Here is a 16,741-nt window from a genome sequence, read left to right on the forward strand (position 1 = left end):
TTGTTGAAACTCCCAATCCAATGTTGTTACACTCAAAATAGATATGGAGAACAGTACAGTACATAAGATGTGTGGATTTTTGCATCTAAAACAAAGATATTCATTGTGTCGTAATCCAGGTGTACGGATAGGGAAGTATAGGGAAATCTGTTTACTGGAATCAATGTCTAATGAAAGGAATTCACATTAGGTGATCTATACAATGAAAGATACTCAGATTTGGTCTAAAAAGAGATGGGAGACAAGGGACATTTCTGTAAATATTTACAATTGAGAGAATGTCTGTTAACCAGCTGTCAATTAAATCCAGGAAAGAATCCAATAGTGGAACATTTGGAATAAACTCAAAAATAAAGCAGCCATTTGTTAACTCAATATTTTGTCATTTGCACAGTAAAGACTGTATAAACCTTAGGATAATATGGAAAACTGATCTTAAATGTGAAATTGAGGATTATCCCTTGTTTGCTCCAGTGCAGCGGTCTAAGGCACTGCACTCGCAGTGCTAGAAGCGTCACTACAGACCCTGGTTTGATCCCGGGCTGTATCACAACCGGCCGTGATCGGGAGTCCCATGGTGCAGCGCAAAATTGGCCCAGCGTTTTTTGGGTTAGGGTTTGCCCAGTGTGGGCCGTCATTATAAATAAGAATTTGTTAACTGACTTGCCCAGTTAAATACAACTTTTAAACATTTTTTATTAAGATTTTGGCTGACTCAGGGTGGAACATAAGGGAAGCCAGGGGGGTGCTCAGTCAATACAAGATACTACAACAAGGCTTCATTACAACGGGGTTGATCGACGATAACATGTGCTAGAAATGTCAACAAGACACAGGGACATTCTTACACGCAATAAGGGAATGTACATTAGTGCTACCTTTCTGGAAGGATATTCTGAAATATTTGGGAGAATGTCAGGAACAACAATCCCAATTTCACTAAGAATATGTCTCTTAGGTGGCAGAACAAAATTACCTAATGTATCAAATGAAGAATTTGCACTGGGCTGTCGGTATCATTACAGCGACTAGATTGATCCTTAGATGTTGGAAAGGCCATGCCACTACTATTCTGAAACAGTGGATAGAATCAATGCTGGAAGTGGCATTTTATGAACAACCGCTTGCTAGATTCACTGGTAGAAATTAACATTTTAAGAGAATCTTTGTCATGTTGTTTCTGGGAATGGGAGGTGATGCCCATGTTGTATGGTAATACTGCATTTGTGAACCCATTTTGTATTGTAGCTTATATGCTGCTGAAGTAGTATTAGATTGCATATGTGTGTTTTGCTGGACGGTATGTCTGGATGTCATGCTCAATTTTGTATGCTGTACAATGTGTTTGTTTGATGGAAGAAAATAAATAAATAATAATTCCCAAAAAAGGAAGCCCTCCTGTGCTGATAACAAATTACCATTAATTCTTGCATGCAGCGATAAAAGACAGACTAGTACTTTCTAACCTGTTCACCCAAATATACATCGTCTTTTTATAAACAGCACGGTAATGACATTTGCATGCCCTGGGAATATTTATCAGTCTTCCTCAGAGCCTCCCTCCCCTTGACAATGTTGTGTTTTTCTGGCCTTCGCAGGCACACTGTTCATCAGAGGCAACCTTCACACGACATTGTGCGAGCGGCTATCATTTTTCATGTTTTGCTAAGATAAAATGCACACTGTTGTGTCGCAGTGCTTGCTAATGACACCACACAGCACCATGCTTTACGTTTCCCATTATTAGGCTCTGAATGATAACAGCGGGACTACTGGAGTTAATTCTCATTAACACAGCGTTGTTTGCTCAGCTCTCTCTTTCCTTCCCCTTCACCCTCCATCGCGTTCTCTTTTCTTCTCTATCTGTTATTTTAGTCATTCACTATCGCTTGCTTGTCCATCTGGCCAAAATAACACCACCACTGACTTCCCCATTGAATTCCACTCTCAGAAGCAAACATGTGGAGGGAGGCTTAATGAAGTTCTGGTGAAACAGCAGCAGCACTTTCAGTCAAAACATACCAGAACAGTGCCCTCCTATCAAGTCTGCTTGTACTATACAGTAACAACTCCTCTCTCCACAGCATCCCAAATGGCACCCTATAGTACACCATACAGGCTGTGGCTGACTTTCTTAGGAAGGTTATGTAGACTCGCCGAACAGTTTTAGGTACACCCGTCCAGTACATGGTCGGACCCCCTTTGCCACCAAAACATCCTGAATTCTTCCACATGGATGTTGTTCCATGCTGACGCGATGGCATCACACAGTTTCTGAAGATTGGACGGCGGTACACCAACGTCACCAGCCTGTACCGTTGACACCAGGCAGGATGGGGCCATGGACTCATTATGCTTACGCCAAATCCTGACTCTGCTATCAGCATGACGCAACAGGAACCGGGATTCGTCAGACCAGGCAATGTTTTCCACTCCTCAATTGTCCAGTGTTGGTGATCACGTGCCCACTGGAGCCACTTCTTGTTTTTAGCTGATAGGACTGGAACCCGTTGTGGTCGTCTGCTGCAAATAGCCCATCCATGCCAATGATCGACGAGTTGTATTTTCCAAGATGCCGTTCTGCACACCACTGTTGTACTGCGCCGTTATTTGTCCGTTTGTGGCCTGCCTGTTACCTTGCATGATTCTTGCCACTCCTTCGACCTTTCCTATCAACTAGCTGTTTTCGCCGACAGGACTGCCGCTGACTGAATGTGTTTTGTTTGTCGCGCCATTCTGGGTAAAGCCTAGAAACTGTTGTGCATGAAAAGCCCAGGAGGGCAGCCGTTTTTGAGATACTGGATCTGGTGTGTCTGGCATGACAATAATACCACCCTCAAAGTCCCTTAGAAGGGGCAAAATGAGTGACCTAACATTCAATCGAACAGTATCTGAATGCCTCGATGGCTGTCTGCATGCTATATATAGCAAGCCACTGTTCATAGGTGCGATCCATTTTTGTGAACGGGTGGTACGTTAAGTGTAAATATCGTTGGAGCCTACTGTAGCTGACTGGGGGGGGTTAGGGAAGCTGTGCCAAGACTGGATAGGGTTCTTTGTTTATCTGGAGGGGTTCCACTCTTGGACTGGCTCCCGTGTACAGGCCTCTTCATCATCATAATCTCTCACTTTACAGGTCATCATAATTTATTTTTACTGCCTCCTCCACTCATTCAGGCCTCCGGACATCTCATCCATTCATCAACTCAGTATCTGGCTCTGGGGTGGATTTTCCCCTATGAACAGATCTAGGATCAGCTTCCCTTCTCCCAACATACCCCATTAGTGAGGGAAAATGCAAAACTGACCCAAGATCAGCATCTATGGGCAACTTCACCCCACTCCCAGTATCTGGAGGCTGCTGCTCCTGACTGTCCCTACATTCCATAGGCTAAATTGCCTCAGGTGATTGGGGGGATATGTCCCCCCCCCCCCCCCAATATTCAGGACATGCTGATTTGTCCCCCCCAATCATTTCTTTCAAATAAAAAATATATAGGTAATATATAAGTAATATATAAAGTAATGTCAAAATGTGTAGAATTTCAGGAAATTAGCTTTAACGTCAAATTTGGACACGAAAAACGGTCCAGCTCCTCCTCAATTTTCAAACAGAAATGGAGTGAGCCTTTGGTGGTTCATCGATGTGTCATTGTGGTCATGCGTGCCTCATCCGACATAGCTAGTTTGTTAGCTAAGCTAGCCACTTGTAGCTAGTCAGTAACTCCTCCAGTATGTGTTGATGTCATTTCACAGGACTTGTTTTCAGTAAGATCAGTAAGAATTGGCACTTCTGTAGCCAAATATCTTAATCATAATTTTGTTTAAAGGACCTGGTATGATATGTTATACAGTTTAAAGGAGTTATTTTGCGTTTTTGCAAAGTGTTTCCAGATTTCTATGAAATATGACATATAATTACAATATGAGTGAAATAGTTTTTCTTCCCAAAATGTTTCATTAAGTAGGTTAAAAAACAGCTTTTCTGTTTTGGAATGGTGTGGGGTGTTTACCCCAACGACAGAATGGTGTGGGGTGTTTACCCCAACAACAGAATGGTGTGGGGTGTTTACCCCAACAACAGAATAGTGTGGGCGTATGCCAGACATTCTCTATAAGGAAATAGCAATAATTTTTTTTAACAGTCTGCTTGTGTTACAAGTTTGAGATGTTTTTTTTTTTTTTTTAAGTGTTTTTTGTTTTATCCAATTGATGCTTTGGACACAAATATAAGAATAGGATGAGTCAACAACATTATTTGGGTATGAGTTAACAGAATATTACTGCAAAATGTTCTGTTATCCTCATGGCAAAATGTGGAGAATAGCATGAGATGAGCTATAAAACAGCAATGTTTTCTCTCTGCCCTATGGTAAGATGTGTGTAATTGGTTTTTCCAGCAGGACAATGCTGCATGCCACACAGCCAGGTCAATCAAGGTGTGAATGGATGACCATCAGATCAAGACCCTGTCATGGCCAGTCCAATCTCCAGACCTGAACCCCATTGAAAACCTCTGGAATGTGATCAAGAGGAAGATGGATGGTCACAAGACATCAAACAAAGCCGAGCTGCTTGAATCTTTGAGCCAGGAGTGATATAAAGTCACCAAACATCAATGTGAAAGACTGGTGGAGAGCTGTGATTGAATATCAGGGTTATTCCACCAAATATTGATTTCTAAACTTTTTTAAAGTTATAACATTAGTATTGGGTTGTTTAAAAATGAATATGAACTTATTTTCTTTGCATTATTCAAGGTCTGACATAACTGGTCAAAATAACAAAAAAGATGCAGTGATCATTTTATGCAAATAAATAGTTTTATTTGGAATTTGGGAGAAATGTTGTCAGTAGTTTATAGAATAAAACAAAACGGTTCATCTTACCCAAACACATACATATTAACAGTACAACCAGAGAAACTGATAATTTTGCAGTGGTTGTTTCCACAAGTGAGGCTTCCACTTATCCATCCACTTACACTCAAAATACCCATCAAGAGAGGCATAATAAGTCATGTCAAACTGTACAATTGCAGGAAATGCGTTTTAAAATGTTGAAAATTCCGGGGGAGGACCACCCCGAACCCCGTCTATTGTTCATCCCCTCCAATATCTATACCACAACGTTGCCCTTGCACCAATCACTGGATATAATGATAAGAACATTTTCCTGTGTGTTCTTACCTTGACATGAGGGGTTCCTGGATTCAGCTAGAAATCACCAGAAAACACAACATCTCTTTCAAAGGAGACTGCGTTCAAAGAGCTTGGAATGTGCTCTGTCAACATATCCACTCTATGAAAACCCTCTGTAAACACTAGTCTAGCCAGGCCCTGATGTCAAAAGACACAGCTGCATTCCGGTGCAGTGCTTTTTTAAGTTTAAATGTACATGTGCACACGTACAGTGAAATGCCTTTCTTGCAACCTATAAACCCAAAAGTAATCAATATCAATGTAATACTAAAAATAACAAGGTAGAACAAAAAAACACAATAAATACAAATAAGAAGAACAGTAAGTAAGATGCTGTTGCCATACCAAGCAGTGATGCAGCCAGTCAAGATGCTCTTAATGGAGGAGCTGTAGAACTTTGAGGATTTGAGAGCTCATGCCAAACTTTTTCTACCTCCTGAGGGGGAAGAGGTGCTGTCGCGCCTTCTTCACGACTGAGTGCGTGAAGAGTGTGTGTGTGTGGACTCATATTTCCCTCACTAACTTGAAACATCAGCTATCTGCGCTGCTAACTGATTGCTGCAGCTGCACATAGCCCATCTGTAAATAGCCCATCCAATCTACCTACCTCATCCCCATTTTGCTTTTATTTACTTTTCTGCTCTTTTGCACATCAGTATTTCTACAGTATTTCTATCATCATCTGCACATCTATCACTCCAGTGTTAATTAGCTAAATTGTAATTACTTCCCTACTATGGCCTATTTATTGCCTTACCTACTCACACCATTTGCACACACTGTATATAGACTTTCTTTTTTTCTATTGTGTACGCTTGTTTATTCCATGTGTAACTCTGTTGTTGTCTGTTCACACTGCTATGCTTTATCTTGGCCAGGTCGCAGTTGTAAATGAGAACTTGTTTTCAACTAGCCTACCTGGTTGAATAAAGGTGAAATAAAAAAAAATGAAAAAGTCCTTAGTGATTTGCACCCCACTGCAGTCTTGTCAATGTGGGCGTGCTCGCCCCCCATTTCCTGGCACCATGCCAAGTCACTGACTTCGTCCATGTAGGCTGTCTCATCGTCGCTAGTGATCAGGCCTACCACCACAGTGTCGTCAGAAAACGTGATGATGGTGTTGGAGTCGTGCTTGGCCATGCAGTCATGGGTGAACAAGGAGTACAGGAGAGGACTAAGCACATACCCCTGTGGGGCCCCTGTGTTGAGGATCAGCGTGGCGGAGGTGATGTTGCCTATCCTTACTACCTGGGGGCGGCCCGTCATGAAATCCAGGATCCAGTTGCAGAGGGAGGTGTTCAGTCCCAGGGTCCTATGCTTGGTGACGAGCTTGGAGGGGACTATGGTGTTGAACACTGAGCTTTTTATGTCTCTCTGTTGTACCCTCTGCCAGTGACAGATGTTGACCGTCTTGTCCGTGGATCCAGTGACCATCCATGGCAGGGTTGGCGAGAAGGCACAGGCTGTCACTAATCTAAGAGAAGGAGGGAAATAACGCATACAGTCGCAGTGAGTTATATAACAACAGTGGGTAACAGGCTGGTACCTATTATGATGGCTCAACGTGTGAAGACGAACTCCATTGCTCTACATAGGAAGAAATAAACAAACATTGACAAAGAACAATGTCTGGCATTTCTAACTGTTAAGAGACTGTGTTTGTACCAGAGCAACAATGGCGTGTGGACAGATACGTCTGTTTCAAAAGCAAAACACAACTTACTAAGACCACATCAACGACTGTTTCACATACCACATTGTACACCTTCACCGTCTTATCCACAGAGCTGTTGAAAAACACAAGTGTGATTTACTTTATTCATTCCAACAGCTCAGCAGTACAAGACACAACTAAATCACGCAGAAAGAACAGAAATGAAACAAAACTTCTACTTCACCAATTTAACACAAGCAACAGATTATTGAGAACGTTAAATTCTGCTTTGTAAGGCTTCAGAGTAAAGACCCCCTAGTGGTCAAATATGAGAAAAGCACTATTTAAAAGAAACTACGTACATGATTACGGTATACCAACAGTTTATTCCAACTGAACAGGGATTGAAGAAATATTTGGTCACACCTTACATTATAGTGCTGTTATTGCTGTGTATATATTCCTACAAGAACTCAAGGGTATCTCTGGTCCAGGGCGTTTGTGAAGGCTCGGCATTAGCAAGCCTGACAAACACCCTGGACCAGAGCTATGGTTAAGGTTTGGGTAATGAGAGGACGGATGGCTTCCCCCCCTGAGACGAGCAGCTCTCCGTCACATGAGAAGATACAGGAGAGCACAGGGACCGACTGGCCAGCCAGAGGGGTGCAGCTGCATCTCACAGCCTGGGAATCCGTAACTCACAAAGACCTCCTGTAGAGAAGACCTCGCCACCCACATCCCACTGTCTGTCTGTCCCACTGACCACCCCTCTGACTATACCTGCCCCCTGCCACAACCACACCTGGACTAACAAGTTAAAAAAGGCTGTCAGTAACCACTCAGAAGGTAAGGGTGCTCTCGAGTGGCTAGATGTTCTTTACTATTCGGCCTTCAGATTTGCCACCAATGCTCCTTATAGGACACATCACTGCACTCTATACTCTTCTGTAAACTGGTCATCTCTGTATACCCGTCGCAAGACCCACTGGTTGATGCTTATTTATAAAATCCTCTTAGGCCTCACTCCCCCATGTCTGAGATACCTACTGCAGCCCTCATCATCCACATACAACACCCATTTTCTGCCAGTCACATTCTGTTAAAGGTCCCCAAAACTCACACATCCCTGGGTCGCTCCTCTTTTCAGGTCACTGCAGCTAATGACTGGAACGAGCTGCAACCAAACACTGAAACTGGACAGTTTTATCTCCATCTCTTCATTCAAAGACTCAATCATGGACACTCTTACTGACAGTTGTGGCTGCGTCGCCTGATGTATTGTTTTCTCTACCTTCTTGCCCTTTGTGCCGTTGTCTGTGCCCAATAATGTGTGTTCCCTGTTTTGTGCTGCTACCACGTTATGCTGCTGCCATGTTGTGTTGCTACCATGTTGTTGTCATGTGTTGCTACCATGTTGTGCTGTCGCCATGTTGTGTTGTGTTGCTACCATGTTGTTGTCATGTTGTGTTGCTACCATGTTGAGTTGCTGCCATGTGGTGTTGCTACTATGTTGTTGTCATGTTGTGTTGCTACCATGTGTTGCTGCCATGTGGTGTTGCTACTATGTTGTTGCCATGTTTTGTGCTGCTACCATGTTGTGTTGCTGCCATGTTGTGTTGCTACTATGTTGTTGCCATGTTGTGTTGCTACTGTGCTGTGATGTCATGTGTTGCTGCCTCTCTATTTTCTTGTCTTAGTTCTCTCTTTATGTTGTGTTGTCTCTCTTGCTGTGATGTGTGTCGTTTTTTTTTGTTGTTTAAATACCAGTCCCCCGTCCCCACAGGAGGCCCTTTGTCTTTTGGTGGGCCGTCATTGTAAACAAGAATTTGTTCTTAACGGACTTGCCTAGTTAAATAAATATTCAATAAATAAAACCACTGAACAAACACTCTGGACACTGATGCCGGGGTTCAATCCAAGGTGCTTTATACGTAAATGTTATGGTTTGTATGGAGACGTTGGCCTGTCGCCTTCATAAAAATGTATTTGTCAGTTGTCCAGTGCACTGCTCTATAACACACCTCTAATGTAATCCTGGCTGGACTGTCCCTTAAGGAGAAGGCTACACACTATACATACTGCATTTTAATTCAGTTATGACAAATTATTTATTTGCAGGTTGACAACCAAGCACTGTGGTAAAACAATTGTCCTTTTTCAAATTCATCTGATCTACATTATACGTTTTCCTCCTGGCAAGATTCAAAATTAGTCATTTATTACTTTTTAATTGCTTTTAATTAGGCCTTTACAGGCTGAGTAAGTAGTGATGCCCATGTGGCTATTAAATTCACAGCGAATAAAGAGAAGGTTATTATATTTCTAAAACATTAAAAAACTACAGGAAAATAAAGGAAAGGAAACATGAATAATAGCACATCAACACCAGGAAGCCCAAAAGTAATCTTTCAATTGAAAGGTTACTGACACAAAAGAGAAGCGAAAAATGGACTATAAATATTCCGCCATTCCAAAAGACAATTTCTTCTGAAAGTGGTACAATAACCATGTGAGGCACAGCGCCTTAGGCTGCAGAATGGGCAGTGCATACCATGTATGAGTGGCCAATGTTCTCTGGTTTCATTCCCTGTGCTGCTGTGTGCTTCCTTTAGTGGGCTGCTGACCGAAGACAAAGGTACCACAACACATCCCTGTGGAACACCACTCAGTATGCACATCTCACCCAGGAACTGCTGTTACCACAGCAACAGGATAGCCACTATATAAAAGTAGCACAAGACCATCCACCACTTTCCAAAGGGTAATGCAAAGCCTACTATCTGGCCATTCAAACTCATTCTAATATTTGTTCAGTTCATGGTGCTGACCTGTTGCACCCTCTATAACCACTGTCACCCTGCTGGTCATCTATGGACGTTTGAACATCTTGAAGAACGATCTGGCATTAAATGGGGGCTGGGGTTCTGTATAAGAACTGTGTGACAAACTGCTGAGGTGAAAAGGGCTTTATAAATGCATTGGATTGATTGATTGATGGCAGTGTTTGTGGTTTGTTAAAGGGCATGATTGCTTCCATTTGCATGCTGTTCATTGGATTGTTGACTTACGGTTATGGAATGGGCAGATACATTAAAATACCGTATATCAGATGCTGATCACAGTCCAAAACAAAGACCAGATATTGAATTCTATAAGAACTAGTATGTGTGTGCAATACAGAAGAGTAAGTGTAAACAATGTTTGGATACATTCATTGATTTTCAAATTGGAACATATATATCTTAAACCCACTGGGAAGATACTTGCTGGTCTTCAATCTGATATGACTGAAAGCAATCTATTATTGATGAGGTTTTTTTCCCCCAGCACTGACACGGTTTGTTCTAAAACACTAATGCAATTACTTTACTCCGCGCAGACGATGCTGTGCTCAATCTCGCTATCTATTCCCGTGTGTGCGTAGCAGAAGCCAGACCAGCCTACGTGCTACAGCATGCTGTGATACGATCCATATCTTCAGTTGACTGTCCTGTCCACAGGAGGCCAATCGAAACTGCACTGAACTGCCATCTGTGAAGGAGCGGCGGAACAAACCCGGCACATTGACTCTCCATCAGAATAATAATCATGCTTACTTTCGAAGAAAAAGAAAAACTTAATAGGACTCACATGGTTGGTGCTTATCTCTTTGAAGTGTTGGGAACTATGAGAATACATTTGAGGCTATACCTAGAATTGAACTCTGACAAATTATAGGATTAGTTGGATTGCATTGAAAATAGGAACGGATACTGTTTATGATTGATGAAAGGTAAAACAATGTTTCAACAGTTGTGAGACATTAATAACTGTGTGGTTAAGTACATAATAATAATAAAACCTTCCAATGGTAATTTCTTTAAGTCCCCACTGACTGCCACGAAGCTCTAGGAGCACCACAGAAAGCTTTTTCCTAAATAAAGTCATTTATAGTCTGAATTTGAACTCTCCATACTAGGGGCCGAGTGCCAAATGACGCCCTATTGGACCCAGGTAAAAAGTAATGCACTATATAGGGAATAGGGTGTCATTTGGGATTCACCCTATGTATGGCTTTTCTCTGTTTTACAACTTCAACTGGGCACTATCCCAACGTGTTGAAGAGAAGGGTGCCCTGAGGAGAGGATCACTTAACTGAGGTCTAATCTTTACCATGTCCAACTGGGGTGCAGTGGCAGCAGGTCACCCCAAGGTCACTGGCGTCCTCCTACGCATGGAGCTGCTTCATGTCCAGGTCTCACACTTGGATATCTCCAGATGTGTACACCCCGTTATAAACATCTGCCCACACGGAGTGAAGCATCCCTGGGGTCTCGGTCACGGCACTAGACCTGGGAAGATGAACAGTGGAATATGATGCAGCATTTTGATAGCCTATGCAGAATCGGTAAAAACGGAAACATGCGGTTTTCAGGGATACCGCATCTTCAATCTAGCTTCCGTTTCCCCTGAAGCCCAGATGAGGGGCTTCATGATGAGGGGACTCAAATCAAATCAAATGTATTTATATAGCCCTTCGTACATCAGCTGATATCTCAAAGTGCTGTACAGAAACCCAGCCTAAAACCCCAAACAGCAAGCAATGCAGGTGTAGAAGCACGGTGGCTAGGAAAAACTCCCTAGAAAGGCCAAAACCTAGGAAGAAACCTAGAGGAACCAGGCTATGTGGGGTGGCCAGTCCTCTTCTGGCTGTGCCGGGTGGAGATTATAACAGAACATGGCCAAGATGTTCAAATGTTCATAAATGACCAGCATGTTCGAATAATGAGAAGGCAGAACAGTTGAAACTGGAGCAGCAGCAAGGCCAGGTGGACTGGGGACAGCAAGGAGTCATCATGTCAGGTAATCCTGGGGCATGGTCCTAGGGCTCAGGTCCTCCGAGAGAGATGAAAGAAAGAGAGAAGGAGAGAATTAGAGAACGCACACTTCGATTCCCCGTCTTAGGTCAGTTAGGATCACCACTTTATTTTTAAGAATGTGAAATGTCAAAATAAGTTGAGAGAATGATTCATTTGAGCTTTTATTTCTTTCATCACATTCCCAGTGGGTCATAAGTTTACATACACTGAATTAGTATTTGGTAGCATTGCCTTTAAATATTTTAACTTGGGTCAAACGCTTCAGGTAGCCTTCCACAAGCTTCCCACAATAAGTTGGGTGAATTTTGGCCCATTCCTCCTGACAGAGCTGGTGTAACTGAGTCAGTTTGTAGGCCTCCTTGCTCACACAAGCTTTTTCAGTTCTGCTCACAAATGTTCTATAGGATTGAGGTCAGGGCTTTGTGATGGCCACTCCAATACCTTGACTTTGTTGTCCTTAAGTCATTTTGACACAACTTTGGAAGTATGCATGGGGTCATTGTCCATCTGGAAGACCCATTTGCGACCAAGCTTTAACTTCCTGACTGATGTCTTGAGATGTTGCTTCAATATATCCGCGTAATTTTCCACCCTCATGATGCCATCTATTTTATGAAGTGCACCAGTCCCCCCTGCAGCGAAGCACCCCCACAACATTATGCTGCCACCCTCATGCTTCACGGTTGGGCTGGTGTTCTTCGGCTTGCAAGCCTCCCCCTTTTCCTCCAAACATAACGATGGTCATTATGGCTAAACAGTTATATTTTTGTTTCATCAGACCAGAGGACATTTCTCCAAAAAGTATGATCTTTGTCCCCATGTGCAGTTGCAAACCAGTGTTTTTTTATGGCAGTTTTGGAGCAGTGGCTTCTTCCTTGCTGAGCGGCCTTTCAGGTTATGTCGATATTGGACTCGTTTTACTGTGTATATAGATACTTTTGTACCCGTTTCCTCCAGCATCTTCACAAGGTCCTTTGCTGTTGTTCTGGGATTGATTTGCACTTTTCGCACCAAAGTACGTTCATCTCTAGGAGACAGAAAGCGTCCTTCCTGAGCGGTATGACAGCTGCATGGTCCCATGGTGTTTATACTTGTGTACTATTGTTTGTACAGATGAACGTGGTACCTTCAGGTGTTTGGAAAATGCTCCCAAGGATGAACCAGACTTGAGATCTCAATTATTTTTCTGAGGTCTTGGCTGATTTCTTTTAATTTTCCCATGATGTCAAGCAGAGAGACACTGAGTTTTAAGGTAGGCCTTGAAATACACCCACAGGTACACCTCCAATTGACTCAAATGTCAATTAGCCTAGCAGAAGCATCTAAAGCCATGACATAATTTTCTGGAATATTCCAAGCTGTTTAAAGGCACAGTCAATTTAGTGTATGTAAACTTCTGACCCACTGGAATTGTTATACAGTGAATTATGTGAGAAATAATCTGTAAACAATTGTTGGAAAAATTACTTGTGTCATGCACAAAGTAGATGCCCTAACCGACTTGCCAAAACTAGTTTGTTAACAAGAAATGTGTGGAGTGGTTGAAAAACGAGTTTTAATGACTCCAACCAAAGGTTATGTAAACTTCCGACTTCAACTGTATGCTGAGAAGGTTTAGAAGATTGAGGTTCAATGAGGACAAGGATGCTTCATTTGAATATTAGAGACCATTGGGATTCGTTGTAAACGTAATCGACGTTTATTATCATAGGATGTCTGTGTAAGAATATCCCTTGGACCTATACATATTTCATTGATTACTATTATGAAGATTAGAGAACCAACCTCCAAGGGCATCAGGGCAACGCAACATAGGGAGTAGTTTATGGCCTAAGTGAAAACCCCAAAGGGCCACGGTTCCATCCGATTTCCTGGACAGCAGGGGGGGGGGGGGGGGGGGGGGAATCCGGAGACCGCGAGCACAGCACGGGCTGCAGCCAGGATGCTGTAATTTTGCCATTAGCTCACCTGTCGCCAACGCCAAAAAAGTTGCCGCGCCTGTGGAGCAGCTGGACAGGTAGGTTGCACACACTTTAACTGTAGCAGTGAACTCCATAGCCGTGCCCTGACAGAGGCAAGAACGGACGCTCCTGTTACATATTCGTAGCAAGTCGCTAGTAGTGTAGGGGAGAACGCGCACCAATACACCTCATGTCGATGATCGTGGAGTGTTTACGGTAATGGCACCATTTTGTCACTGTTGATAAATATTCTTGCTGTAAATAAAATATAATAACCTCAGCCTACACAAGGTGGCGCAAAACATCCAGGCATTAACGGCCTCAAAGCTGTAGGTAGCCTAAACATATTCACTGGATATGGAATGATTCACCAGCAATATGCCATAAATAGTGAGATACCTCATAAAATAAATATATTTTATGAAATTGTCAATGTTATTACTTTCATGGGCTTAAAATATATATATATATATATATATATATATATATATATATATATATACACACACACACACACACACAGATTGCACAAAACATTAGGAACACCTTCCCAATATTGAGTTGCACATCATTTTGCCCTCAGAACAGCCTCAATTCTTCAGGGCTTGGACTCTACAATGTGTTGAATGCGTTCCACAGGGATGCTGGAGCATATCGACTCCAATGCAGTTGTGTCAAGTTGGCTGGATGTCCTTTGGGTGGTGGCCCATTCTTGATGTTGAGCGTGAAAAACCCAGCAGCGTTGCTGTTTTTGACACGCTCAAACCGGTTCCCCTGGCATCTATTTACATACCAAAGGCACTTACATTTTTGTCTTGACCATACACCCTCTGAACGGCACACACACAATCCATGTCTCAAGGCTTTAAAAAAATAAATAATTCATTAACCTGTCTCCTCCCCTTCATCTACGCTGATTGAAGTGGATTTAACAAGTGACATAAGGGATCATAGCTTTCACCTGGATTCACCTGGTCAGTCTACTGTGTCATGGAAAAAGCATGTTTTATACACTCAGTGTAAGTGATAGTTATAATGACCAAATCTAAAAACAAATAATTGAAAATGAAAGCGTTGCTTACCTTACCTTAATCCACATCCAAATGCTGCTAGAACCAGGTGGAGCTTACCTTTTGTACAACAAGAAATGTCATAGCTGATCGCATAACACTCATGGTGACACTGGGAGTTGTTAGGTTAATGTGCACTAGTAGTTCAACTAGGTAGGTGATGTCCCATTATTCCCTGACATGTTTCTCAAATATGATAGAGACTAACCTCCCGCCACCCTTCAGACAAACATAGTAGTCCAATGACCTTAAAATGACCTTGTCAAGTTGTAGGCCTATAATATAGCATATGGCAGGACATCTGGGCTTTGTAATGTGAAAACAAACACAGGACAAAGCCCAGATGTCCTGCCAACAGAAATGTTTGCAGTTTAGAAAACAAAATATGAAGTAAAGCAATATACAGAGTTGAAAAAGATCATTTTTATTAGATCCGTGCCACACACACTAGTGAAAAATAATGCTCCTACAAAAAAATTCTACTTTTCCTCACAATATTCATAAATAAAATAACTTCAAGTACTCTGACTCAGGTACAAAACACTGCTCAAGATGCCACCAGTAGGCAAAACAGTGGTTATTACCAGGGTTGGGATCAATTCCATTTCAAGTCCAGTCAATTTAAAAAGGAAACCAAATTCTAATTCCAAATTTTCCTCATTGAAGATAATTGAGATTTCAGTGTACTTCCTGATATTGAATGGAATTTAAAAATGGAATTTAACCAGGAATACCCTGGTTATTAAAAAAATGTTCCAGTGTCCTTGGGTCTGTGGCAAGGCAAGGCAAATAGAGATAAATGCTTTTATGAAAGGTACTGTGCATCGCGATGCATTCTATACTGATGATAGGATGATGTCAGAAATCGAGGCCCACGAGGGTTGACATTTCATATACTGGCGCGCACACACACACACACACACACACACACACACACACACACACACTTGAAGGGATACAAAACCAAAGGATTGAAATAATATCCTCCACAAACGTTGGAGAGGGCAGGCACTACCAAGATTGAGGAGACCACAGTGTTTGCAGAGGATATACGGTACAGGCAATATACATGTATTTATCACTTTTAAGACTGAAATTAAACACTACAATCATTCTAAGGCATAAACAATATCAGGTGTCTTGTAACAGTACTGTATGTACACATCATACATTTTACCATCAAGACTTTAATATTAACATTAATGAACAGTATATACACAGATGTGCCATTGTTGCCTCACTGTCTAGGTTATGTTAGCGATGCAAACATACATTGAAACGCAGCATTACAGTATTACCGTCATGAATCTTGTGGCGCCCTGGAGGCACAGAGCAGTGTAAACAATTCATTTTTTTTTTTTCTTGGCTTTTGTTTTATGTTCGCAAAACATTCCGTAAGATTTTTTGTTGTTTTAAAGCAGTTTTCTTCCTTTTCTTAGAAAATGAAAACCATTTCCACTGATAAATAATTGGCAAAATTAAATACATTCACTGTAAAATAATATGTACAGTTCGTTGGAAAGCTTTTGTTCCCAGTTACAGCTCTGTTGGTGGTGGATTCTTCTAGGAAATGGTATTGCACTTTAAAAACACCCACCCCTTTTGTCTGAAACTCTTTGGGTGCATTTCCTTGCTCTTACACAACTAGTATTGTACATCAGTGAAGTCAATACGTAGCATTACAATTGTAAATGAATGAAGATTCCCTGGTACAGAGAGACTTGAACCTTAGGTCTTGAAGACAGTCTTCAGACCAATACTGTCACTCCTGCTTGTGAGTGTAAAGTGGTTACCGCTGGTCCCATACAGTATAGTGAGGATAAAGTAGTACAAACTAGCCTAGTTGGTTTGTTTTAACAGCTCAGTCCATCTCTTCTGAAAAAAACTCCTCATGTTGTGTCCTGCTCGCCCAATGTCCGAATTATCTTCGTTGAACTTTTCACAGTTATCAAAAACCAAGTTGACGTCGATGATAAACGTCTCGAGGTTCAAGTAC

The 16,741-nt window shown here is 42.0% G+C and overlaps 1 protein-coding gene across 15 annotated transcripts in view; it reads right to left on the minus strand.

Moving 5' to 3' along the window:
• Positions 1-15,146: 15,146 nt before the first annotated feature.
• Positions 15,147-16,741, minus strand: part of LOC109871163 (bromodomain adjacent to zinc finger domain protein 2B) — a 95,176-nt gene continuing 93,581 nt past the window's right edge. For all 15 annotated transcript variants that reach the window (XM_031805819.1, XM_031805829.1, XM_031805828.1 and 12 more), the window contains one exon: positions 15,147-16,741. In XM_031805819.1, the coding sequence (XP_031661679.1) occupies positions 16,585-16,741 (157 nt within the window). In that variant the 3' untranslated portion in view covers positions 15,147-16,584.

Source organism: Oncorhynchus kisutch, linkage group LG26 (assembly GCF_002021735.2).
Source record: "Oncorhynchus kisutch isolate 150728-3 linkage group LG26, Okis_V2, whole genome shotgun sequence".
Lineage (NCBI taxonomy): Eukaryota > Metazoa > Chordata > Actinopteri > Salmoniformes > Salmonidae > Oncorhynchus > Oncorhynchus kisutch.